Source organism: Notolepis coatsorum (genome assembly GCF_963971535.1).
Source record: "Notolepis coatsorum genome assembly, chromosome: 8".
Lineage (NCBI taxonomy): Eukaryota > Metazoa > Chordata > Actinopteri > Aulopiformes > Paralepididae > Notolepis > Notolepis coatsorum.
The window spans coordinates 133,618,995-133,644,633 of NC_140172.1; the positions used below are offsets into that span (position 1 = coordinate 133,618,995).

General features: G+C 45.3%; 1 protein-coding gene across 2 annotated transcripts in view; it reads right to left on the reverse strand.

Annotated features, from left to right (window-relative positions):
* Positions 1–25,639, reverse strand: part of wdr44 (WD repeat domain 44) — a 79,749-nt gene that overhangs the window by 30,112 nt on the left and 23,998 nt on the right. The window contains exons 4-9 of one of the 2 annotated variants that reach the window (XM_084319793.1): positions 24,417–24,628; positions 23,200–23,322; positions 15,238–15,524; positions 12,514–12,671; positions 9,879–9,965; positions 8,422–8,558 (exon numbers count right to left, since the gene is read on the reverse strand). In XM_084319793.1, coding sequence (XP_084175919.1) covers positions 8,422–8,558; positions 9,879–9,965; positions 12,514–12,671; positions 15,238–15,524; positions 23,200–23,322; positions 24,417–24,628 — 1,004 coding nt within the window. Of the gene's footprint in view, positions 1–8,421; positions 8,559–9,878; positions 9,966–12,513; positions 12,672–15,237; positions 15,528–23,199; positions 23,323–24,416; positions 24,629–25,639 lie in introns of both variants that reach the window. The other variant, XM_084319792.1, reaches the window with a different exon arrangement.

Below are 25,639 nucleotides of genomic sequence, written 5' to 3' on the forward strand. Positions count from 1 at the left end.
TGGCTTCGTCAGGCATTGCCGCTCGGCTCAGCCTTCCTCCTACTTTCATGATTCCATCCTCCAGTATTGGATTCAACTTGAAGAGTGCGCTACTTTTCTTCACCCTTCCTTGTTCCACTAGCATTGTCAAATCTTCTTTGAAGGTTCGTTTCTGGGTGTGCTTGACAATTTCTTTTTCTGCCACGGCTAGATCTTTGCAGGTGAGGCCTGTTCCTTGGAAAGCCTTTTTGAACCGGCTCACTTTGCTTTTTCCATCTGGTGCCTTTCTCTCTTCTTTCAGCTCTTTAAGCAGGACCTTCAGCTTCAGAAACCAGGCAACAGCGCGTTTAAGCCTTGTCCAGGATGAGAAATGGTTCATCAACTGTCCTGTTGCGTCTTTCGGCTCTTCCGCCTGAATGACATGCACTTGAGCTACTCCTTTGATCTCCAGATCATCGACGTCCAGCATTCCAGGATCTGGGTTCTTGGGCCACTGGTCTTGTGAACAGTGCAGGAAACTTGGTCCCGACAGCCAGCTTTGTTCCTTCAGGAATGCGTCGACAGTCTGTCCTCTTGAGACGAGATCTGCGGGGTTCACAGTGGTATTGACATACCTCCACTGTGAGGTCTGAGAATGCTCCAGGATAGCTATGACTCTATTAGTCACAAATGTCTTGAATCTTGTGCTTTCGCTGTTCAAGTACTTCAGCACAGCTGTGCTGTCGGTCCAAAAGATAGAATCTTGCAGCTCGAGTTCGAGCTCTTTCTTGAGAAACTTGTCCATCTTGACGGCAGCTACGGCCGCGGTCAACTCCATCCTTGGTATGGTTGGAGACTTTAAGGGTGCGACCCTCGCCTTTGCCATCATCAGGGCAGTTTGAACTATGCCAGTCGCGTTGCGCAGTAGCAGGTAGCTTGTTGTTCCATAAGCCTCTAGACTTGCGTCGGCGAAGTGGTGGAGCTGTGCGGAGACTGGAGCTCCAAACTGCTTCGTCTTGATGCATCTGTCCACTCCGAAGTTCTCAAGCCTTTGCAGTCCTGAGATCCATTTTTCCCATGTCTGGATGACGTTATCTGGTAGCTCCTCGTCCCAGCCATACTTCTGCCTGCAGATATCCTGTAGGAGTATCTTGGCGGGCAGCACCACTGGAGCGAGAAACCCCAAAGGGTCGAAGATAGAGCTGACGAGGGAAAGCAGGCCTCTCCTAGTGTGCGGGCGATCTTTGAGGTTGATCTTGAACCTGAACTGGTCTGATTCGGCGCACCACTGGATCCCCAATGCTCTCTCCACCGGCAGGTTGTCTTCGTCTAAGTCCAGGTCTTGAAACCCTTGGGCTCTTTCTTCTTCGGGGATCGAGTTGAGCAACATTCGGCTATTGCTCGACCATTTCGTCAAGCGAAATCCACCTTTTGCCAACATCTTTCGTAAGCCAGCACAAAGAGTGATGGCTGTCTCTTCGTCGGCGGTCGACTTAAGACAGTCGTCGACGTAAAAGTTCTTCTTGACTGTTTTGGCTGCTTCAGGGCCAAACTCTTCCTCGTGATCCGTTGCACATTTCTGCAGTGCAAACGTTGCAACACTTGGCGATGATGTTGCACCAAAGATGTGGACTAACATCTTGTGTTCGACGAGTTTCTTTTCGTAGTTCCCTTCAGGCCACCAGAGGAATCTGAAGAGGTCGGTGTCTTCATCGCTGACTCTGACCTGGTGGAACATAGCCTCCACGTCGGCCATGACCGCCACGGTCTCTTGTCTGAACCTCGTCAGGACCCCTATTAGGGAGCTTGTCAGGTCCGGTCCCTGCAGAAGCTGCTGGTTCAGTGATGTTCCTTGAAAGCTTGCTCCGCAGTCGAAGACGACACGTAGATTCTTTTTAACTGGATGTCTGACTCCGTGGTGAGGCAGATACCACTTTCTTCCTTTTGCTGACTCCTGATCAGCGTTGTCGAGTCTCACAGCGTAGCCCTTCTTGAGGATATTATCCATGTACGCCACGTACTCTGTGCAAAATTTGTCGTCTTTCGAGAATCTTTTTCGTAGGTTCAGCGCACGTTGTTCGGCAACTGATCTGCTGTTGGGCAAGCACAGTGTTTTGTTCTTGACTGGCAGGCAAACACTGTAATGTCCATCCACAAGTTTTGAGGATCGTGACACCATATTCATGAACTGGTGATCGTCCTTTGACATCTCGATGTCTTCATCTTGTCCGGCATCCGGAAAGTCTACTTTGAACTGCTGCTGCCAAAGCTCATCTAGCCTGGCGACTGAGATCCGATTTGCGGTCACTGCTGTCCGCTTGCTCTTCTGGCTTGCGTCACTTCCGCCTTTGAGCGGTCCATTAACTGTCCAGCCTAGGATCGTTCTGACGGCATATGGTCCTTTGTGCACGCTGCTCACCACTTGGAGCGGCTCCATTGCCTTCGGGACGTTTGCTCCTATGAGCAATCCAACCTGAGCTTGGATAGTGGGAAGCTTCACCTCCTTTAGGTGAGGCCATCGGCTGACATCCTCTTGCCGGGGAATGTTCTCCTTGGAGACGGGAATGGTTTTCCGAGAAAACACCTCTGGAAGCTCGATGAATTGTTTTCCATCCAGGCTGCTTATTTCCAGTCCATTCACAATATTTGTGTCCACAACAGATTCTGATCCCATTGTTCGCAGCAAGATGCTTGCTTTGCGTCCATCCATGTTCAGTTGTGAGATCAGCGACTCTGAGGCAAAAGTAGCTGAGCTACCCGGGTCCAGAAACGCGTACGTCGTTACTTCCTTGGTTCCCTTCTGTGCCTTGACGCGCACTGGAATAATCGAGAGAGCGCAATCTTCCTTTCCGGCCCCAGTGACACCGAAGGCCTCCATCATTTGTACAAGAGCACTTGTCACTTCTTGTTCCGTTGACTTCGCTTCCTCTTGAGAGTCTTTAGAGCGATCTTTAAAGTTGTAGTGAAGCAGTGTGGGGTGTTGTCGAGAGCATTCTTGACACTGCACTTTGTCTGTGCAGCTGTTACTCATGTGACCATGTTTCAAACACGCAAAACATAGACCTTTGCCTTTTAGAAAGTCTATCTTCTCTTTGTGTGGTTTGCTCTTGAGTTTTCTACAAACTGTAAGGGTATGCTGCTCTCCGTTGCAATAGCCACAGGGCTTGCTGTTTACGTCCACTGCAGCGGTTGGAGTCTTTGGTGTTGCACGTTCGTCGCTCTCCTTCATGCCTCTAGTCATTTCAGCCTTGGGGGAGTCAACTGCTGTAGCGTACACCTTTTGTGACTTGTGTGTCCTTGTCTTGTATTCTTTTGTTCTCTGTTGACTTGGTTCTTTTGTGGCTGTAGTGTTGTCCTTTATGTTTCCGTAGAGCGGGTGTAGAGCGTATCTAACTTGCTTGTTGACGAAGTCTACGAAATCCTTGAACCTTGCCCTTTTGTTGGTTCTTTCTTGTAAGTCGCAGGCGTGTCTTCTCCAAGATTCTCTGAGTCTGTACGGTAGCTTATTAGCCAGCGCTCTTATGTTGGATGCGTTTTCCAAGTCCTCCATGTAGCTTATATCCGTCATTGTGTTGGAGCAGCCTGTGAGGTACAATGCAAATGACTGCAATGCTGCACCGTCTTCAGGCTTGATTGTCTGCCACTCCAGAGCCTCTTTGATGTAGGCTTCCGCTATCTTGAAGTCGTCGCCGAAGAACTGTTTCAGCATTTGTTTTGCTTTGGTATAGCCTGCAGTAGGCTCCATGTGAATGCAGCTTTTGACCAGCTCATGTGGTTGTCCACTTGTGTACTGCAACAGAAACTGTAGACGGTCACGATTGTCACTGGTGCGGTCTTCCACTCCATGTTCCATAGATCTGATGAATGTCTTGTATTCTAGAGGATCACCAGTGAATGTTGGAATGGTGAGCTCAGGAAGTAATGAAGCTTTGTGATTCTTCACGAGGTATTCTGTGACATTCGCCTGTTGGGAGATAGCCTTGCTTAGGCTATGAAGCTCCCATCCTTCTTTGAATTCCCTTTTTGTTGCTTTTAATATGCTGGTCGTTAGTGGTGCTGCTGGAAGCTGCACGTCCTCTGGTGTACTGGGGGGAGGTGGTGAGGCACGCTGATATAGCGGTTGGAAGTTCCTCTCTTCTCTTTCGTCTGTCTTTTCAATGTTTAAGACAGTCCTGTCATTTGATGTAGTACATTCATAATTTTCCAGAACTCCCATTTTTGCATCTGACTCAGCGAGAGCGGTCTTCATTGCATGTATTTCTAGCTTTCTTTTTTGTTCTGCTTCAAACCTCACTTCCTCAGCTTGTAGTTGAGCCTCCTTGCATCGTTTTTGTGCTAACCAGTCTGCTTCTTCCTGCTCAAGAGCTAACCTTTCATTTAAAGCGGTGGCCTTTACTTGTAGAGCCGCTCGCTCCATCTGTGCAGTCAGTCTGATTGTATTTGTTGAGCGAGAGCCTGATGAGCATCTACTTGTTACTGTTCCAGACTTAGATTTGGTATCCATAGGTTTTTCCTGATTGTTACCATCTTCAGCCGGTTCAGAACGTTTTGTGACCTCTTTCATCCATTCCTCACATTTCCAGAAGAATAAATTCAGTGATTCAATTTTAGGCTCAAAATTCTTCTGATCAGCTTCATATTCTTCCTCTGACACAAAACGACCCAGTTCAGTGTTGACTTGTATTAGCTCTTGTTGCAAATTACTGAAATCAACACGCATTTTATTATTGACAATGCTGACGTTTGCATCATCTTCCTTTAATGTCAATATTTCTTTCATCATGTTATTTAGCGTTGATAATTTGTGTTTGCGTGCCTTTTCACGTTTAGCAGCTTGCTCCTGCATGGCTTTCTCCGTCAATTTTACTATCCTTTTGCCACCGACTTCAATTCCTTCCATATTGATACAGTTATTGAATCACCGGTCGGCAGTCGCTTTCCACAATTAGTAAAATGTCAGTCACCTGGGGAGAGCGCGCAAGCCAGACGCGCGTTTAATTACTTTTACTTTCAACCAGACCGCAAGCTGTTAGTGTTATGCTTTTTTCCATTGATCATATTCTGTAACGTTAGTTATAGCTCCAATGGGATACGCCACTTTCGGGCTAATTATACAAGATACAGCATAGTACAGCTTACTGTTTGACGTCTTCTTTCAGGCAAATCATACAAGATACATCTTACTTGTTGACGTCTTCTTTTTTCTTTCGTTCCGCGAAAAGTTCCTTTTTCCAGTCAGGCCTGTCCAAATCCAAGTTCCGTTTTTAATGAGCAAGTTTTTAGACAAAATGTAGTATCCGAAACTTGTTGATGCCGTAAGCTTCAGACGCTCTCAGTCTTTGAATCCTCCCGTTCCATATCCACGCACAAGAAAAGCACCGACCACGAAGTAGTATCAACTATTTAATGTCCAACTCGGGTTTACACGTTCTTGTTTCCTAATTATATATAGAGCAGCGAGATTAACAAAGTTTATCCAGAGAGAGAGGTCTAAAAACTGTCTGGCTCCACTCTCTCATCACTTGGCCTGAACACCGGTAAAATCTGCGTTGTTTTCTTTCTAAACCAAAAGCTGTCACCTTGCCGCAGCTGACAGTAATCAATGACATCACCGTTATCCTGTCAAACTAAAAGTCCCTCGGCCTATCAGCCAAATATCCTGTAAGAAACAAACTAACAACAAAGAAAACATTTTAACTTCTATAATAATAATATCCATCTATTTATCCTATGAAATACAAGGCCAAAATGCTTTTCTATTAACTGCTATTAACTGAAATTACTCTTAATTACCAGACTAGGCATTTAGGCACCTACACACTTATACACCAGTATTATTGATTACCAATAACCGCGTTAGCCTCAGTAGCCACATTCGCTGACCGGGTGGTTGGCTATCATAACAAGCCCTGATCAGCATGTAATTTACGTGAAAAGGATCTTACCGTGGGCCGGTTGGATCCCCCAAAGGATTTCCCAGTTATCGATTTCCATCTGGTAGATCGATATGTCCATTGGCTGATGATATATTCCTTTACTGCACACTGAAATCCACGTCCCAAAACGTATTCCAAGCTACAGGCTATAGGCATCGCTTCATGTTAGCAGAAAACTACATTGGAAATCCAGAAAAACCAAGACAACTTCTGCCACAGGGAACACTGCATTATCGAGATAGCGCCCCTAAGAGGATCTGGCCGGTAATGCACTTTTTCGAATTCAAAGAGTAGGGTACTTCTGCAGTGCTGCTCGGTGACATCGAGTAGGTTATTAAAATGGAATAAAAACCAAAACAACCTTGCCACGGTCCTCAACCGTATACACCACAAAGGAAGTACCTGACCCTGTCCTCCTCGCATTATTACCTCTACTCAACGCCTGCCTCAGCACTGGATGTGTCCCGGCTGCCTTCAAGCATGCTGTGGTCCAGCCCCAGATAAAGAAGCCCAACCTCGATCCCTCTGTCTTTGCCAATTTTAGACCCATCTCACAATTACCATTTTTATCAAAAATCCTGAGCGCATAGTCTACATACAGCTACAATCATTCCTTGAACACAACAACATCCATGATAAATTCCAATCTGGCTTTAAACCACGACACAGCACTGAAACGACCCTCCTCTGTGTCTTAAACGACCTGATTTCAGCTGCTGATGCAGGTAACTCATCCCTACTACTACTCCTTGACCTCACAGCCGCCTTTGATACGGTAGATCACCACATCCTCTTAGCTCGCCTCGAGCATTACGTAGGCCTTAGGGGCCCCGTCTTAGACTGGTTCCGGTCCTACTTAAGTAATAGGACCTTCTCTGTCCAACTTGGTGACTTCACTTCCTCTGTGGCCCCCCTCACCTGCGGGGTGCCCCAAGGCTCGATATTGGGTCCCACTCTCTTCCTCCTATATATACTCCCCCTAGGCCAGATCTTGGCAAAACATAACATCTTATTCCATTGCTTCGCCGATGACGTGCAGGTCTACCTCCCCTTAAAACCCACCCAATGGAAAACATCAATAACACCACTACTTGACTGCCTGGCAGAAATCAAGTGCTGGATGTCTGAAAACTCCCTGACATTAAACGAAGGGAAAACTGAGGTCATTGTTTTTAATAGTGCCCCCCCGACCCCCCTCATTGACGCACTTGGTCCCGTGGGTCCAAACCTCTCCACCTCTGTCAGGAACCTCGGGGTCATCTTCGACAGCAATTTTAAATTTGACAAACAGGTCAGCGCCGTAGTCAAAAACAGTTTTTACCACCTTAGACTCCTGGCGAAGACAAAGGCATACCTCTCCCAAAGTAACCTAGAGACGGTGATACATGCCTTTGTCACCACTCGCCTCGACTACTGCAATGCCCTTTACACGGGCATCGACAAATCCTTGCTTCGCCGCCTACAACTGGTGCAGAACGCAGCCGCGCGCCTCCTTATCAGCCCAGTTTTGGCCTCGCTCCACTGGCTGCCTGTCCGCTTTAGGATCGATTTTAAATTAGCCCTAAATGTTTTTAAATCACTAAATGGCAGTGTTTTACTGTGTCCTACCTGTTTTTATTACTTTCATTGCTTTACTATGTTTTTAATCTTATATCTTGCATCATATTATTTTGTTTTTATTACTTTCATTGCTTTATTATGTTTTTAATCTTATATCTTGCATCACATTATTTTGTTTTTATCAACCTGCCTGTGAAGCACTTTGGTGCCAGCTGCCGCTGCCTGGAAATGTACTATATAAATAAAATGGACTTGACTTGACTTGACACCAGTATTTACAGTGTTCTATTGTTAAGTTGTTATTTACAATTTATAAATTTACTTGGATAAATGCAGTCAATTTAAGATATAAGATATTCCTTGATTGATCTTCTTAGGGAAATTCGGGCATGATAGCAGCGTGGGGGAGGGGGGAGGTACAGGTATGGGCAGGGTAATAGTAGAAAGATATAAATATAGGCAATCAGATTTGATCTGAATATAAAAATACTACCAGGACTACTAGTATGTGTCAGGTTTAAGGCTGAGACGATATGCCATTTGGAATAATCGATACATCGGGACAAAACTATTTTATTAGTAAAAAAAAAAAATTACAATAATAATTTTTATTATTATTTAAACAACAAATGTATGTTTATTTTGCAGCAATTCTTTGTCATTGCCGCCATCTTTAGTGTTACAGATTTCCCCATTAAAAACTAACACAGTGATCCATCTCATGTTATAGTCGGTGGTCTTTGGATGTGATGGAGGAGTGCACTGCATATTGAATGCACAGTGCAGTCGCAATTCAACTGAATTTACATGAAATTGGGATGTTTTACTAAAACCTGCCACAAGACCTAGTATTTTAGTATAGTATAAAGCATTACAAAAAAATTATAATAATGTTTTGCCACTTATCGATTTCACGCAGTTCTGGATAAATGGATAAGTGGCCTCAGCCTCAGTCAGGTCTCCTCACGTGATGTACTCCTTGGTCCTCCTCATGATGTGCAGCGTGAGTGGGTTGATCCCAGCAGGAAGCTTCTCTTCCGCCTGGATCAGAGGGATCTCCTCCCCAGTGTCCAGATTCTTGATCATCACGCTGGCCAGGATCTCCTGTTAGAACCTCACACATCAGCATCACATACTGTATCTACACGCTGACCAGGATCTCCTGTTAGAACCTCACACATCAGCATCACATACTGTATCTACACGCTGACCAGGATCTCCTGTTAGAACCTCACACATCAGCATCACATACTGTATCTACACGCTGACCAGGATCTCCTGTTAGAACCTCACACATCAGCATCACATACTGTATACACACTGGCCAGGATCTCCTGTTAGAACCTCACACATCAGCATCACATACTGTATACACACTGGCCAGGATCTCCTGTTAGAACCTCACACATCAGCATCACATACTGTATACACACTGGCCAGGATCTCCTGTTAGAACCTCACACATCAGCATCACATACTGTATCTACAATAGGGCTGTCACTTTAACAAAAAATCTAATTCGAAATTCGTTGTGAATTTCAGTGTGAAAATAAAAGAGAAAAATAAAGCAATTTTCAAAGTTTTTGGCTACTTTTTTTAAATAATATTATTAAACATTTAAAATTTAAAATTCAAAATCGAATTTCTCCCTTTAAGTTTGAATCTCGTGTTTTTATGTAAATTCTAAATTAAATTCGAAAATAATGCGACAGCCCTAATCTTACACACTGGCCAGGATCTCCTGTTAGAACCTCACACATCAGCGTGTACACATCACAAGGCCAGAGACGTAGACCTGAAATACATGCGAGGGAAGACTAATCAGTCATTATGACGACTGGCTTTTGCCAAATGGGCTTTGGCCACGCAGATAATTAATCAGTTATGCCTCAAATCTGGTCAATTAGTTTAATGTTGCATTGCAGGAGAGTTCCCCTTCAGCTTGTGGCATCGATATAAATGTATATCCAAAGATATGAAAAGATGTTAAGATGCTTCCTGCTGCCCCTCCCCTACAGTGTGTTGGTGATGATTAGAAGTTGCTGGTAAAACAAGGGGCTCTTGCCTCGTCGGTCAGCTCTCTAAAGTAATGATCAGGAAACAAAGAGCTCTTGCCTCGTCGGTCAGCTCTCTAAAGTAATGATCAGGAAACAAAGAGCTCTTGCCTCGTCGGTCAGCTCTCTAAAGTAATAAACAAAGGGCTCTTGCCTCGTCGGTCAGCTCTCTAAAGTAATAAACAAAGGGCTCTTGCCTCGTCGGTCAGCTCTCTAAAGTAATAAACAAAGAGCTCTTGCCTCGTCGGTCAGCTCTCTAAAGTAATAAACAAAGAGCTCTTGCCTCGTCGGTCAGCTCTCTAAAGTAATAAACAAAGGGCTCCTTGCCTCGTCGGTCAGCTCTCTAAAGTAATAAACAAAGGGCTCTTGCCTCGTCGGTCAGCTCTCTGCCGGAGTTGGAGCGTGGACGATGAGCTCCTGCAGGGTCTCCTTCGCTGGCAGGGTCCTCATCGTTCTCCTGGGGATTACATTACAGTCAACGCACTGACCTGGCAAACATACTTAAAAAAATATATATAATAATAATAATAATAATAATAATAATAATAATAATAATAATAATAATAATAATAATAATAATAATAATAATAATAATAATAATAATAATAATAATAATAATAATAAAATAAAGAATTGTTCTTGTTATTGGCTCGTGTCATCTTCATTTTTTTTCGCTATAGTGTCTGACTTATGTCTCTGATCTTGTTTTGAGTCTATTTTCTAAACCATGTTTACATGTATTTCGTTCATTATGTTTATGGACAATGAAATAAAGAATTGTTCTTGTTATTGGCTCGTGTCAATCTTCAATTTTTTTCGCTATAGTGTCTGACTTATGTCTCTGATCTTGTTTTGAGTTTATTTTCTAAACCATGTTTACATGTATTTCGTTCATTATGTTTATGGACAATGAGATGGGAGTGGAACTTTGTACAAGCCCTTTGGGCTTCGTTCCCTCCTAGCACTGTTTTTTTTATTTTTATATTGTGCTAAATAAATAAACTAGAAACCTGGGACCAGGCAGCCTCACTGACCTGTGATCAAGCAGCCTCACTGACCTGTGATCAAGCAGCCTCACTGACCTGTGATCAAGCAGCCTCACTGACCTGTACTGTGATCAAGCAGCTAACTGACCTGTGATCAAGCAGCCTCACTGACCTGTGATCAAGCAGCCTCACTGACCTGTACTGTGATCAAGCAGCTAACTGACCTGTGATCAAGCAGCCTCACTGACCTGTGATCAAGCAGCCTCACTGACCTGTACTGTGATCAAGCAGCTAACTGACCTGTGATCAAGCAGCCTCACTGACCTGTCATCAAGCAGCCTCACTGACCTGTACTGTGATCAAGCAGCCTCACTGACCTGTACTGTGATCAAGCAGCCTCACTGACCTGTGATCAAGCAGCCTCACTGACCTGTGATCAAGCAGCTAACTGACCTGTGATCAAGCAGCTAACTGACCTGTGATCAAGCAGCCTTGCTGACCTGTGATCAAGCAGCCTCACTGACCTGTGATCAAGCAGCTAACTGAACTGTGATCAAGCAGCTAACTGACCTGTGATCAAGCAGCCTCACTGACCTGTGATCAAGCAGCTAACTGACCTGTGATCAAGCAGCCTCACTGACCTGTGATCAAGCAGCCTTACTGACCTGTGATCAAGCAGCCTCGCTGACCTGTGATCAAGCAGCCTCGCTGACCTGTGATCAAGCAGCCTCACTGACCTGTGATCAAGCAGCTAACTGAACTGTGATCAAGCAGCTAACTGACCTGTGATCAAGCAGCTAACTGACCTGTGATCAAGCAGCCTCACTGACCTGTGATCAAGCAGCCTCACTGACCTGTGATCAAGCAGCTAACTGAACTGTGATCAAGCAGCTAACTGACCTGTGATCAAGCAGCCTTAGGGCCCGTGTCCATTTACCGCATTTTTATGGGTGCAAGCGTCTTTTTTCAATTGTTCCCAATGAGGAGGGAGCGTATGCGGCCGCATGCTGCTGCCTATAGGAAATTCGCTGCAGTCTGTTTCTTTTTTCAGCGCCTTTCAGTTTTTTTGTGCGGCCGCACCCAGCGTTTAAAGTTCTGAACTTTTCAGAGTGATGAGCTGAGCGCCTTTTCAGACAACCAATCACAGCCAATCATATTTACCGTGGCGCTCGTGACACATTGTAACCTGACACCGGACTTGCCTGCCTGCCTACCCACAAGTGCCTACCCACAAGAGACGGGCCAGGAGAAGTATGAGGGCAAGCGTCTGCTGGTTGGTGGTCATTGCGATTCGCGACAAAGCACAAATACACTAATAACTACACGAATACACTAATAAAAAGCTAATAAAAAGCAAAGGGCGAACTGTGGTGTCAGGCAATAACTATATAATTAATATACAATAAAGTGTATTAAAATATGCTATATGTGCAAAACCGCGGTAGTAAAATACGATAAAAAGTTTTTAACAGGGGGAGCTCCAGTAGCTCACCGCGTATCTCGGCGCTATTTCGGCGTCGGGGACAACCGTGCGCGTCACGGATCTGGGGTACACGAGTTTGACTCCCGGACTCGCCGTATTTTCTCAGAGTGTCTTCCCCCGATCTATATCCCATTCAACCTGTTTCTGTCGGTCATGCTTGACCAGAAAAAGCGATAAACGCTATAAAGAACCAGCTGACTGGTCAAAGTTTAAAAAAAAATATATATGTTTTTAACAGTGATACAAGATGGCTGTCGCTAGATTTCTTTCTCTCTGTCATCAGGTAGGTTGGTGAGTGACAGCTCGTTGCCATAGCTACAAAAGGCATGCGCTGCGTTAATCTTTTCTCGCCGCAAGCTCTTCATCCCAGCACTACCAGCTGGAAATGTGCTGTAGGTGGACGCATGCCCTTACTGACCTGTGATCAAGCAGCCTCACTGACCTGTGATCAAGCACCTAACTGACCTGTGATCAAGCACCTAACTGACCTGTGATCAAGCAGCCTAACTGACCTGTGATCAAGCAGCCTTACTGACCTGTGCAGTGACCACTTTCACCCCGCTGATGGCGCTAGCGAGGTCCAGAGAGTGCTGCAGCTCCTTGGTGACGCTCCTCACCGTGCCGCTCTGAGACACCAGGCCGGACGGCTCCAACACGTCCTCGGTGCTGCCAGATGGCACGCCGCACACCGGGCCTGAAACAGAACCAACACAGTCACACAGCGCTCCTACACCGGGCCTGAAACAGAACCAACACCGTCACACAGCGCTCCTACACCGGGCCTGAAACAGAACCAACACAGTCACACAGCGCTCCTACACCGGGCCCGAAACAGAACCAACACCGTCACACAGCGCTCCTACACCGGGCTGAAACAGAACCAACACCGTCACAACGGGCCTGAAACAGAACCAACACCGTCACACAGCGCTCCTGGCAGTGAAAGTGTTAACTTCTGTATTGTGGCAGTGAAAGGTTAAACTTCTGCAGTGTGGTAGTGAAAGGGTTAACCTTCTGTAGTGTGGTAGTGAAAGGTTAACCTTCTGCAGTGTGGTAGTGAAAGGTTAACCTTCTGCAGTGTGGTAGTGAAAGGGTTAACCTTCTGTAGTGTGGTAGTGAAAGGTTAACCTTCTGCAGTGTGGTAGTGAAAGGTTAACCTTCTGTAGTGTGGTAGTGAAAGTGTTAACCTTCTGTAGTGTGGTAGTGAAAGGTTAACCTTCTGTAGTGTGTAGTGAAAGGGTTAACTGTCTGTAGTGTGGTAGTGAAAGGGTTAACCTTCTGTAGTTTGGTAATGAAAGGTTAACCTGCTGTAGTGTGGTAGTGAAAGGTTAACCTTCTGTAGTGTGGTAGTGAAATGTTAACCTTCTGTAGTGTGGTAGTGAAAGGGTTAACCTTCTGTAGTGTGGTAGTGAAAGTGTTAACCTTCTGTAGTGTGGTAGTGAAAGGTTAACCTTCTGTAGTGTGTAGTGAAAGGGTTAACCGTCTGTAGTGTGGTAGTGAAAGGGTTAACCTTCTGTAGTTTGGTAGTGAAAGGTTAACCTGCTGTAGTGTGGTAGTGAAAGGTTAACCTTCTGTATTGTGGTAGTGAAAGGGTTAACCTTCTGTAGTGTGGTAGTGAAAGGGTTAACCTTCTGTAGTGTGGTAGTGAAAGGTTAACCTTCTGTAGTGTGGTAGTGAAAGGTTAACCTTCTGTAGTGTGGTAGTGAAATGGTTAACCTTCTGTAGTGTGGCAGTGAAAGGGCTAACCTTCTGTATTGACGCAGTGAAAGGGTTAACCCTCTGGTAATGTAGCAGTGAAAGGGTTAACCATCTGTAGTGTGGCAGTGAAAGTGTTAACCCTCTGTAGTGTGGCAGTGAAAGGGTTAACCCTCTGTAATGTGGCAGTGACAGGTTAACCTTCTGTAGTGTGGCAGTGAAAGGGTTAACCCTCTGTAGTGTGGCAGTGAAAGGGTTAACCCTCTGTAGTGTGGCAGTGAAGGGGTTAACCTTCTGTAGTGTGGCAGTGAAAGGGTTAACCCTCTGTAGTAGGGGTGGACGGTATGGTCTAAAATTTATATCACGGTATAATTTGAAGCATAGACGGTAACGGTATATATCACAGTATCAGTGTTTCCGTCCGAATATTTTTTTTTGCCTGATAGGCAGGCTATATAAAGAATGACATCCTCAAGGCATGTAGATTTATAATATTTTAACTTAAAACTAGGCTACTTTTGCGTATAGTCATTATATTCCAAATAAAATAAGTCCTGAGTCGAGACTCCGTGCTGCTCCCAACAATCCCAATAGTATGCAACTGCAGAGCCGCAGAGTAGGGGCGCTTTCAGGTCCGGTCACAGGCCCGCTCAACAGCGCCCCCCACCCAACGGCTGAATTGCCAATGGCTGAATTGGAGTATTACGCTGTGCAATACACAGTGCAATACTACAATTCAGCCATTGGCAATTCAGCCGTTGGGTGGGGGGCGCTGTTGAGCGGGCCTGTGACCGGACCTGAAAGCGCCCCTACTCTGCGGCTCTGCAGCTGCATATGCTTCTCGCAAAATTCAGCATCCAGCTCGCGCTGCCCAGCCATCAGAACACTACACACATATCATAATGTTCACAGCAAACTGTAGTTGATCACCAGGTATGTTTTATTAACGTAGAATAATTCATATAAGAAAAACGATAGGGAAATCTCTTACCTTTCTCCACTGGTTAAAAATGCCAGGAACTGAAATTGAAACTTGATATGCGCCGCGGTGATATGAGTTTATTATGAAATGACAATGGACCTATCTCAAACCCTGCCCTCTTTTCTTGATCCTCCAATCACAGCTGTCGCTTACCTCGGACTTCCTCGTACAAACAAAGTTTGTCAGAGGTAAGCGACAGCTGTGATTGGAAGATCAAGAAAAGGGGCAGGGTTTGAGATAGGTCTATTGCGTGTTGACACGCCCACTGCGCGAAGCCTCCTAAATAACTTTTTCCAGTTTGCACATATCTATTATCTATGACTAATTCTATCTATTTTTAGGGGCAAATGCGGAGTGAAATAGTCGTGCTGTGGTTACATGACGTTTTTAGAGCTGCTCTACCGGTTACAAGGTATAGTCAAAATCCATACCGTAGAGCAAATTCATACCGTTTATACCGTATACCGTTTATACCGTCCACCCCTACTCTGTAGTGTGGCAGTGAAAGGGTTAACCTTCTGTAGTGTGTCAGTGAAAGGGTTAACCCTCTGTAGTGTGGCAGTGAAAGGGTTAATGGCCTCACCTTCCACAGAGTCCTGAGGCCTCCTGCTGGAGGGCAGGGCCGGCCAGGCGGGGGGAGGGGGCCTGGGGGGCGGGGCTCCGCTTGGGGGACGTGGGCGTGAGGGGGGGGGCTTCTTGGTGCTGGCCACGATGTCCGGCTCCACCGTGAACCGCCGGGGGGGCTTGGTGGGCCCGGAGGGGTCGTCGTCGTCGTCGGGGTCATCGGCGGGGTCGGTCAGCAGGGAGAGCCGGTCCAGGAGGTCTGCGGACCCCTCATCCAGACGCCCAGGCAGCCGGCGGCCCAGAGTGCTGCTGGGAGACGAGGACACAGGGTCAGCTGACAGTGGTAGACAACTGCACTTCCGCATTACATTGAAATCGGGGAGGAGATAGCGGGGGGGAGCATATGAATGTGGATGAGAGCCGTGATGTAAGTGGTTGCAGCTACGGCTGTGGGGGTGCTAGAGACATGATCGAATAGACTTTTATGCGCCTGAGTTTCCTGAACACGGTGTGACACATTCCTAATCAATCAGAACTAAATCGGCCGAGATCAAGTCCCTTTTCCAGCACCTACTCCCCACACACATGCGCAGATTGTCAACGGAGTCTGGACGACGCGAGGCAACGTGCGAATGAATGTGGACTGTTCCATCAGAGGGGGAAGCTTCGGTGGCCACTGGCCAGTGTCCTTTCAGCCAAACAGGATAATGAAAAAATTATCCCACTAAATGGCCAGACGCGTCTTATGGCGACATCTACAATTACCTCATTGAGTCTCCAGGTAGACTAATGTTTATATTTAAGTGCAGTGGTCTATAGCCACTCACACTACCACCGAAGCTCCCCCGTGTTCAGGAAACTCGGGCGCATAAAAGTATTCGATCATGTCTCCAGCACCCCCACAGCCGTAGCTGCAACCACTTACATCACGGCTCTCATCCACATTCATTCATATGCTCCCCCCGCTATCTCCTCCCCGATTTCAGAATCCCGGAAGTCTATAGCAGACTAGGTACCATAGAGTAGGGCTGTTTCCCCGAAGCCTGTTTTTGGGCTTCGAACTTCGTCAGGGTTTTTCGAACGGACGTTTGAACCTTTGTTTTTAATTACCAATTATCAATTAATTTTTTTCAAAAAAAAATTCGTTATAAAATATCCTCAAACTAAATCCTCAATTTGAATAAAGTGATTAAATGAGTATTTAAAAAAAAAAAATCAATTTTCTTTAACACATTCCCAGCCAACCACGTATATATACGTGATTCGGCGCCAGCGCTTGACGGCCAACCACGTGTATATATACGTGATAAGCTTGTTTTTGCTTTTATTGCATTTTAATAACCTACTCAATGTCACGGAGCGGCACTGCAGATATACCCTACTCTTGAGATTCGGAAGTGCATTACCGGCCAGATCCTGGTAGTGGCGCTGTCTCGATAATGCAGTGTTCCCTGTTACAGACCGGTGTCACTTTTATTTTTCATCATGGGTGGACTTTTCTGTTAGCCTAAAGCTATGCCTGTAGCCTGGAATACTTTTTGCGATGCAGAATTTGATCAGCCAATGGACACATCGATCTACCAGATGGCGATCAATAACTGGGAAATCCTTTTTGGGATCCAACCGGCCACAGGTAAGAACGATTTCACGTAGATTTCATGCTGATCAGGCCTTGTTAGCATAACCAACCAGCCGATCAGTGTATGAGGCTACAATAACGAATGCCGTTATTGGTCATCAATAATCAGAAACAACGTCCCCGCCCCCGCCCCCCCCCCCCCCCCCCCCTTTCATGCATTCATGGTGGACCATGATACCGATCATATGCATTTTGATTTTTAACTCTAGCTTGTGTAGGGCCGAAACGCCAATCGATTTACCGTTATTAGCTTAGCGCCCAGTAACTAGCTTTGCAGGCATTAGCCTAGAACATTCCGGTATATAGTTCATATTCACAACGCTATAAAATGGGAACGTATTGATGAAAGAATTATTTCTTTAAGGCATATTGAAGGGAAGGTTTATAGTGTCAATTGACAATGAGAATGGACACATAGCAATAATTTAAAATATAGATTTAGCTCTACAAACACCCTCACACATAGTTAAACCTTGTTATGATAAGCTGGCCTTATAGAGAGGGCCCGTCTAATCCCTGTGGCCGTCAATGTGTTAATGAATATAACTCATCAGTTTCGTCAACATAAATAATCCAATAAGGGCACGGTTGGTACAAAAGTGATGCTGACGTCTTGATGGAGCGCCGAGCGCCAAGCGGATGCAGATAGGCTACATCATTTATGATAAATGTTTTATAAAAGAATTTATGACTAGTCATATACTAGTATAATACTATAATATTAGTGTAGCCTAATCTTTATCTGCAACTGTGAAGAAAAACCCCATTGGTTTAAACAGAATGAATAGACACATAAAAAATAAATATATAAATGTTTTTATATTAAATAAGAAATTCAAATGTTGATTTACAATTGGAACGAAGGTCCGAACGTTCGGGCTCAGCCCTACCATAGCATACCTGTCACCCATCCCGTTTTTCCCGGGATTGTACTGTATTTCAACCTTCCTTCCCGCCGTCATCCGGTTAAAATACATTTTCTTTATTTTTACAAAATGGCTGCAGTGTAGATTATAACATTAGCACAGGAAGTCAGACCGGAAGACGGTTGCGACCAGAAGAAGAAGAACAGCGACCGGCTAAAGGAGTGGTTTAGCACAAAATGTATTACATTCTACAACTACCTACCTACAAAAGGCAGAGACAATACCGGCAATGTGGGGTTGTTCCCGGAGAGCTCACTCTCTGCCGTGGTTTCTCAGTGTATAATGTATGGTGCTCTCCCTCAACATGCGAGTAGGGTGAGACAACACCATTCTTTAGTCCAAATAATACCCTACTTTATACTATATTATTGTCATTCGTTTAATGTAAAGTCAGTCTTACATTGGCACTGCTTTAATGTTGCATTTACCCATAATCCATTGCTGTATTAGACCCATGTGCCAGTATAAAATTCAATTACGTGCCCCCCTTCCCACTGTGTATATAGAAAGAGACAATAAACACAAAAGTAACATAGGACACAATATACAACACACAGGACTATGTACAATATAAACAGTGCCTACAATTAAATTAATGAATGAATTAAATAAGAGGTAAAAGAGAACTTAAGTGTGTCAACGTTATAAAAATACTATTTTATTCAACAAATTAATTATGATACACCACAATGTGCCCTTTCTATCTATTCTAAATCTATGGCCTCGCGATTCCACGGCTGCGCAGTGCAGACAATATATATATAGAATATACATACGAGGGGGAGGAGACTACATTGGGAGGGGGCGGGGCCGGAGGGAAGGGGGCGGGCGAAATATCCAGTTTTTTTAAATCCCAATGTTGACAGCCATGTACCATAGAGCAGTGTTTCTCAACTGGTGGGTTTTAATTTTTTTTGGATTACCTATTCTTTGTGAAAGTGGCTTCTCAGCTCTGGTCCAGCTGAAGACGAAGCAGAGGAACAGATTGGACATTGAGCATGACCTCAGAGTTGCTTTGTCTACCATCACCCCAGACTTTGAGACTCTTGTCAGGAGCAAACAACATCCCCAGTTATCCCATTAGTTCCCTGGGATGTTAAGCTAAGAAGTCTGCTAAGAAGCATATATTATTTATTATTATTATTCTATTTCATTGTGTTTTTATCCCTAGTTGCACTTTTGTTGCAACCCCAGTTATCCCATTAGTTCCCCCAAACTTACTGTAGGTCTGTTATGTTAAGCTAAAAAGTCTGCTAAGAAGCATAATATTATTTATTATTATTATTATTATTATTATTATTATTATAATTTTATTTCATTGGGTTTTTAGCCATAGTTGCACTTTTGTTGCACTTTTTTGTGTTTATTTCATGTTTTTAACAGTGCATGAAAGAGTGTGTATTACTGCCAAAAAGAAAAATTGAAATAAATCATAGTGGTTAAAAAATTTGGGTCGCGACTTAATGACTAAGGAAAATGTTGGGTCCCGAGGCTGGACCAGTTGAGAACCACTGCCATAGAGTGTTAGGGGGCTTTCTCACTAACCATTCGGGGTCAAATCACAGCCCGATCGCACCAGAAAAGGGTGTGTCCGTCCTACTGAGAACGCTCCCCCCCGTCCCCGGGGACGCTGATTCGCTCCAAACCTGGACCGCTGGAATAGGTGGTCTCGGGTGCGCGCCAGTGGGAGCGGGGGGCGTGGTGTGCGAGCTTGTACCAAAACACGGGAGAGGCTTGCTGTATCAACTTGCTGACACACACGTCGTTACTGTAATGCTTTCATGCTTGCTTGAATTTTGGGCAGATAAAAACATACAGCAACAACTGGACAATACCCACAAAAACTATATTTATGGGCAATTTGGCGAGTTCAGACCTCAACCAAACAAGCATGTTGAGCCTCACGGCTCAGTGGATGAAAACTTCGAGATGAGTTCGCACCCAAGGACGGAGCGAGGGCGGAGCGGAGCTGATTCGACCCCGAATGGCAGTGAGAAAGCCCCCTTATATTAGGATGATACAGGTCACAGTGTTATAGACTAGGTACCATAGAGAGTTAGATTAGGATGATACAGGGTGTTATAGACTAGGTACTAGGGGTGTAACGGTACACAGAAGCCACGGTTCGGTATGTACCTCGGTATTGGGATCACGGTTCGGTACGAGTTCAGTACAACAGGAAAAAAAATTATAATTTAATTTATAACATTTTTTTTATAATTAATAATAATTATTATATATTTATGATAATTATTTTTTTTGATCCACTTTTTCTCCCATTTTTCTATATTTTCCTCCCATCCCAATTTCGTATCGTCCAATTCAACCCTCCCCTGTCACGAACGCCGTTTCTTGCCTCCCACAAGCCGGCTGCAATGTGGACTAAGTCATACATAGCACAAGTCCCCTCCGGTACTTGAGGTAACAGCAGTCGCATCTTTTCACCTGCGCAGCTCGATCTCTCAGTGGCGAGGAGTAACGCGTGGGAGGCTCACGCTGCCCCCGACACTTCCTGATTCTACTGCGCAGGCGCACCAACCGACCTGTAGGAGTCGCTGTCCACAACGCCCGATCCCCACCCATCAGTTTCCCACCCCCTAATACGGCCAATGTGTATTAGTACGGACAACCAGCTAAACTGAAAGCAAATGTGGAGCGCTGGGCTCGAACTGACGAGCCCAGCGTCTCCAGCATTTCGTGGTGAGCGCCTTGCCCACTACGCCACGTAGCCGCCCACTTCTAGAGATAATTTAACTTCACAAGACTGAATACTAGAGAACAGATGACATGTTACAACAATGGCAGAGGATTATTTGGATTTAAACACAGTAGCAGTTCAACTGGAGAGGAGCTCAGATGAAAGTCCGGAAAAGTATGTTTCTTTTTTTTATTTGATCAGCTGTGCCTGTGAGAGAGTCCGCGGTTGTTGGTGTGTGTGTTGGCGACGCGCGACATGTGTGTTGGCGACACGTGTGTCTTTCCATTGGTTTCATTTGGTTAACATTATTGGGCGAACAAGAAAACGAAAGAAAACTGTAAAATTGTAATGCCCCTGCAGCTGTTCCAATGTAAATGTGCCTTCCTCAGTGCAGTTTCGCCCGCTCTGAGTCTGAAGTCGGACTCTGTGTGCCCAGCCACGCACGCTGTTCTCACACAGAACCCGCGAGTGCCTGCATGCATGACTGGTGTGTTTGCGCTGTGAGGCGTATTCTTCGTATGGCTGCATGTACCGCACCGTGACGGCCGTACGGTAAATTCGCGGGATGAATACACATACCGTTACACCCCTACTAGGTACCATAGAGTGTTAGATTAGGATGATACAGGGTGTTATAGACTAGGTACGTACCATAGAGTTAGATTAGGATGATACAGGGTGTTATAGACTAGGTAACATAGAGAGTTAGATTAGGATGATACAGGGTCACAGTGTTATAGACTAGGTACCATAGAGTGTTAGATTAGGATGATACAGTGTTATAGACTAGGTACCATAGAGTGTTAGATTAGGAGGATACAGGTCATAGTGTTATAGACTAGGTACCAGAGAGTTCGCGCGTGCGGGCGTGTCTTTTGGTTAACATTATTGGGCGAACAAGAAAACTAAAGAAAACTGCAAAATTGTAATGACCCTGCTGTGTTAAACATTTAATTAATTCATCATGGTTTTGTTTTAGGGACAAATAGGCTGTAGTAAACAGGAGAGGAGGAGGGGAGAGCCGAGTGCAGTGTCAGTGCGCGCTGTTGTTAATTCTGTCCGCTTGTCATCCGAGACGTATTCGGCGTATGGCTGCACGTACCGCACCGTGACGGCCGTACCGTAAATTCGCGGGACGAATACACGTACCGTTACACCCCTACTGAATACCTTAAGATATGACCTCCGAAGGGCGGCTGAGTGGCGCAGTGGGCAAGGCGCTCGCCACTAACGCAGGAGATACTGGTATCGAGCCCAGCTCTCAGCGTTGCTACCGGCTTGGCCGGTCGTCATACTAACACAATTGGCAGTGTTAGAGCATTGGACGTTGTGGACAGCAACTCCTACAGGTCGGTTGGGTGACGCCTGTACAGCAGAGACAGGAAGTATCGGGGGCAGCGTGAGCCTCCCACGCGTTACTCCTTGCCACTGAGAGTTCGAGCTGTCTGGTGAAAAGATGCGACAGGCTGCCTCCTCGTGTACCGGAAGGGACACGTGATGCAAGGCTTCTATCCTCACTACAGCCGACCAGTGGGAGGCATAGTCTAGCAACGTTCAAGACAGGGGAGGGAAAAATTGGAATTACGAAATTGGGATGGAAGAAAAATAGAAAAATAAGGAGAAAAAGTGGATAAAAAAAAAAAGGATATGACCTCCGACCTCCCGGGCCTGCATCACACACACTGAATACCTTAACTCAATCAGCGCCAGATCCGAGGATAATCGGGTTATCTCGCCAACCGTTCAGCGCCAGACCCGAGTATAGTTGGGTTTTCATCGTTATTTCTTTTATTCTATATTTCTATTCATTACAGGCACACAGACTCGGGGTAAACATGGGGAATCATCCTGAGATCGCCAAAGTGCAATACTGGCCGCATCCTCCCAGGTGGCAGTATCGAGCACCCTTTGAAACCTTATATCTTGACCTGTGTAACGTTCAAATGTCTCCGGGCGCAGTTTTCTTTGTCAGGCGAGTCGAGCGGTTATCCCGACCGCATTGAGAAGCGGCAAATGCCCCCGATGCATCTGTTGTGGTGGATTATGTTGGCGACACGATGGACACCAATACTGGGACTCGCAATCAGACAATTGGAATATTCTTGTTGGGGTACCTCCTAGTGAAGGTAAGGACTAAATGATATGATATCAATCCTGCTTTGATCCAACCATGATTTCACATGGATCGCAACGTGTGTGTGTAACATTACTCCACAACGCATGCTGTTGGTGACGATCAAAGCATCAAAAAACGACCCCCTCCCCCCATGCATTCATGAAACATAATACCTATTACATACATTTGATTTGGAAATAGTAGCGTGTCCCGGTGAGAAACGCCAACGCTTTTAGTGAAATTCACGTATTGCTGCATATCGTTGTTTTCTGGGATTAGACAGGATCACTCTAAAACTATACTTATATTCACCACGGTATAACACGCGAACGTATGGATGGAAACATTTATAGTTTTTCACATATTGAACGATAGATAGTTGATGTCAAATGGGCCATAGTATTGTATCCATAGCTATAATATAGATATAGCCCTGCAAACACCGCCACTTATTCCTATCTCTTAGAGCGTTGGCGTGGTACTCCGTGGTAGGAACAAGTCCGTGGCGTCCAAAGAGTTATGATATGACCTCCCTGCATCACACACTGAATACCTGGGCCATGACTCCCGGGCCTGCATCACATTGAGTGTGTATGACCCACCTGGTGATGTCTGGGGGCTGAGTGTGTTCTGTTGGAGCGGGGGGCAGGTCGGGGGACGGGTCAGGGGTGTCTGTCCGCCCAGGCCGCGACACGGAGCTCGCTCCTCGCTCCACCACACTGTCTCTAGGAGCAAAGAGCAACAGCTGCTTGAGATACAGAAATGGTAAATAAATGGTAAATGGCAGCATTTATATAGCAGCTTTTATCCAAAAGCGCTTTATAATTTGTTCCTCACATTTTACCCGTTCACTCACACACACCTGCACATCGGGAGCAATTAGGGGTTAAGTGTCACTTAAGGACACTTCCGACAAGCTGGCCGGGAATCGAACCGGGAACCTCCGGATTACCAGACGACTGCTCTACCTCCTGAGCCACTGTCGGCCCTTTGTCTCAGTGAAATGATGAAAATATTGAATATATTAGTGAGTGATTAACAGCACCTATTAAATATATTAGTGAGTGATTAACAGTTCCTATTAATATATTAGTGAGTAATTAACAGTTCTTATTACATATATTAGTGAGTGATTAACAGCTCCTATTAAGTATATATATGCAGTGGCTCAGGAAGTAGAGCAGTCGTCTGGTAATCCGGAGGTTCCCGGTTCGATTCCCGCTCCTCCTGGGCAGCATGTCGAAGTGTCCTTGAGCAAGACACTTAACCCCTAATTTCACCTGATGAGCAGGTTGGCTCCTTGCATGGTTGCCTCCGCCATCGGTGTGTGAATGAATGGGTAAAATGTGAGGCACAAATTGTAAAGCGCTTTGGATAAAAGCACTATATAAAATGCACCATTTAATAGTTCCTAGAAATTCAGTTCCTCGATATTCTTTTTTCCCCATAACTTCACTGAGCTGTATTGAACTTCTAGGGGGAAGATTCATACAGTGATATATCGCAATATTTTGCGTGCCGATGCACTGACACAAAAGTATCAATATTTAAAAAGATATACAGTACATATATATATATGAATTAATTTCTCTCTTTACAATCCCATTTTGCTGCAATAAAATTATTGGAATGAGGTGAACAGACTGAAAACGTTCTCTTATTAGAATTTTTTTCTTTTTTTTTTAAAGGAAACAAATGTTTTTTTTGTTGGGGACATAATTTGCAGTTCCAACAATAAATGGCAACATCGTGACTCTAGCATCATGTAGATGTTGTATCATGGCGCCTCTGGAGCCCTAATTAAATCAGCTTTACTCACCGTTCACCGTCCTCTGGCCGGTCGGTAAGCCACGGTTCTCTGGCCGGGCTGGCGGGCTCTGCCTCGGGGGGCACCGGGGGGTCATGGTTAGGCTCCGGCCTGATGTCCACGTGGAGCTGTTCCAGCAGCTGAGCCACCTCCCCCCCGCTGCCCTGCTGGCTGTGCTGGCCCTGCTGGCTCTTCTGGCTCTCCTCTATGATGCTGTCGATGATCTGAGGGGATGAAGGACATTAGTCTGTTTAAAAAGTGACATTTCCACTCGCTTGGTTCCATCAGGGTGGTACCCCGATACCCGTCTGATCTCCTCCACCAGCAGAACACCGGGAACCTACGATCCTCCGATCCAGGGACGCGGGAAGTCAGTCAGAGTTGGGGGTGCGGAGATAAGTGATATAATAGGTGGCGGGAACGCTGAAGGGGAGGCAATAACGCGAGCAGCGCGCAAAATGTTTCCTTTTTTGTCAATATACACACACCCACTAGGCTATGCGAGGCGAGCCCCACTCTTTTAATATATAGTGCAAATTAAGTGTTCAAATGAAGGCATCCAATAATAGATTAACCATTGTCTTACCTTAATGCAGCAAAATGCGACGTTTCGTCTTGGCATCAATGATCTTTTCTGCCCGGTGCAGCCCGGTACAGCTTCTAAATTACTTTGTTTATATGCCTTGGAAAAATACCGTATATCCATTTTGCTTTGGGGTCATTAAAGAAATCATATTCTTTTTTTAGAAATGTTTTGAGACGCAACTAGTAAGTTACCCATTGCTGTTGTGTTCAACCTCAACCGTGATCCTTTGCGCCCAATCCACATCATGCGATGTGTGTGTGCTGCCTGCGTTTGTGCATCAGGTCAGAATCAGAATATCAGATACATAGAAAATATCATTAAAAAAAAACAGAGGTTGGATTTCAACCATTTAAAAAAACAACCATGTTTTAGACTGCTTACACTAAAATGCTAACTAAAGAAATAAAAGTTTTATATTCATTTTTAGTACATCTTTTGACGTTGCTTGCAGTTACAACTCCCCGCAACAGGTGGGGGTGCTGCAGCACCCTCAGCACCCCTAGTTCCCGCGTCACTGCTCCGATCTGGGTCTCCTCTCCATCCCTCGCACCAGGTTGCGGACCTTTCGGTGACAGAGCCTTCAGCGTGGCGAAAGGAGCCTTAGTCGACTGGCCAACCTCTTAGTCGAATATAATAATAAATAAATAAT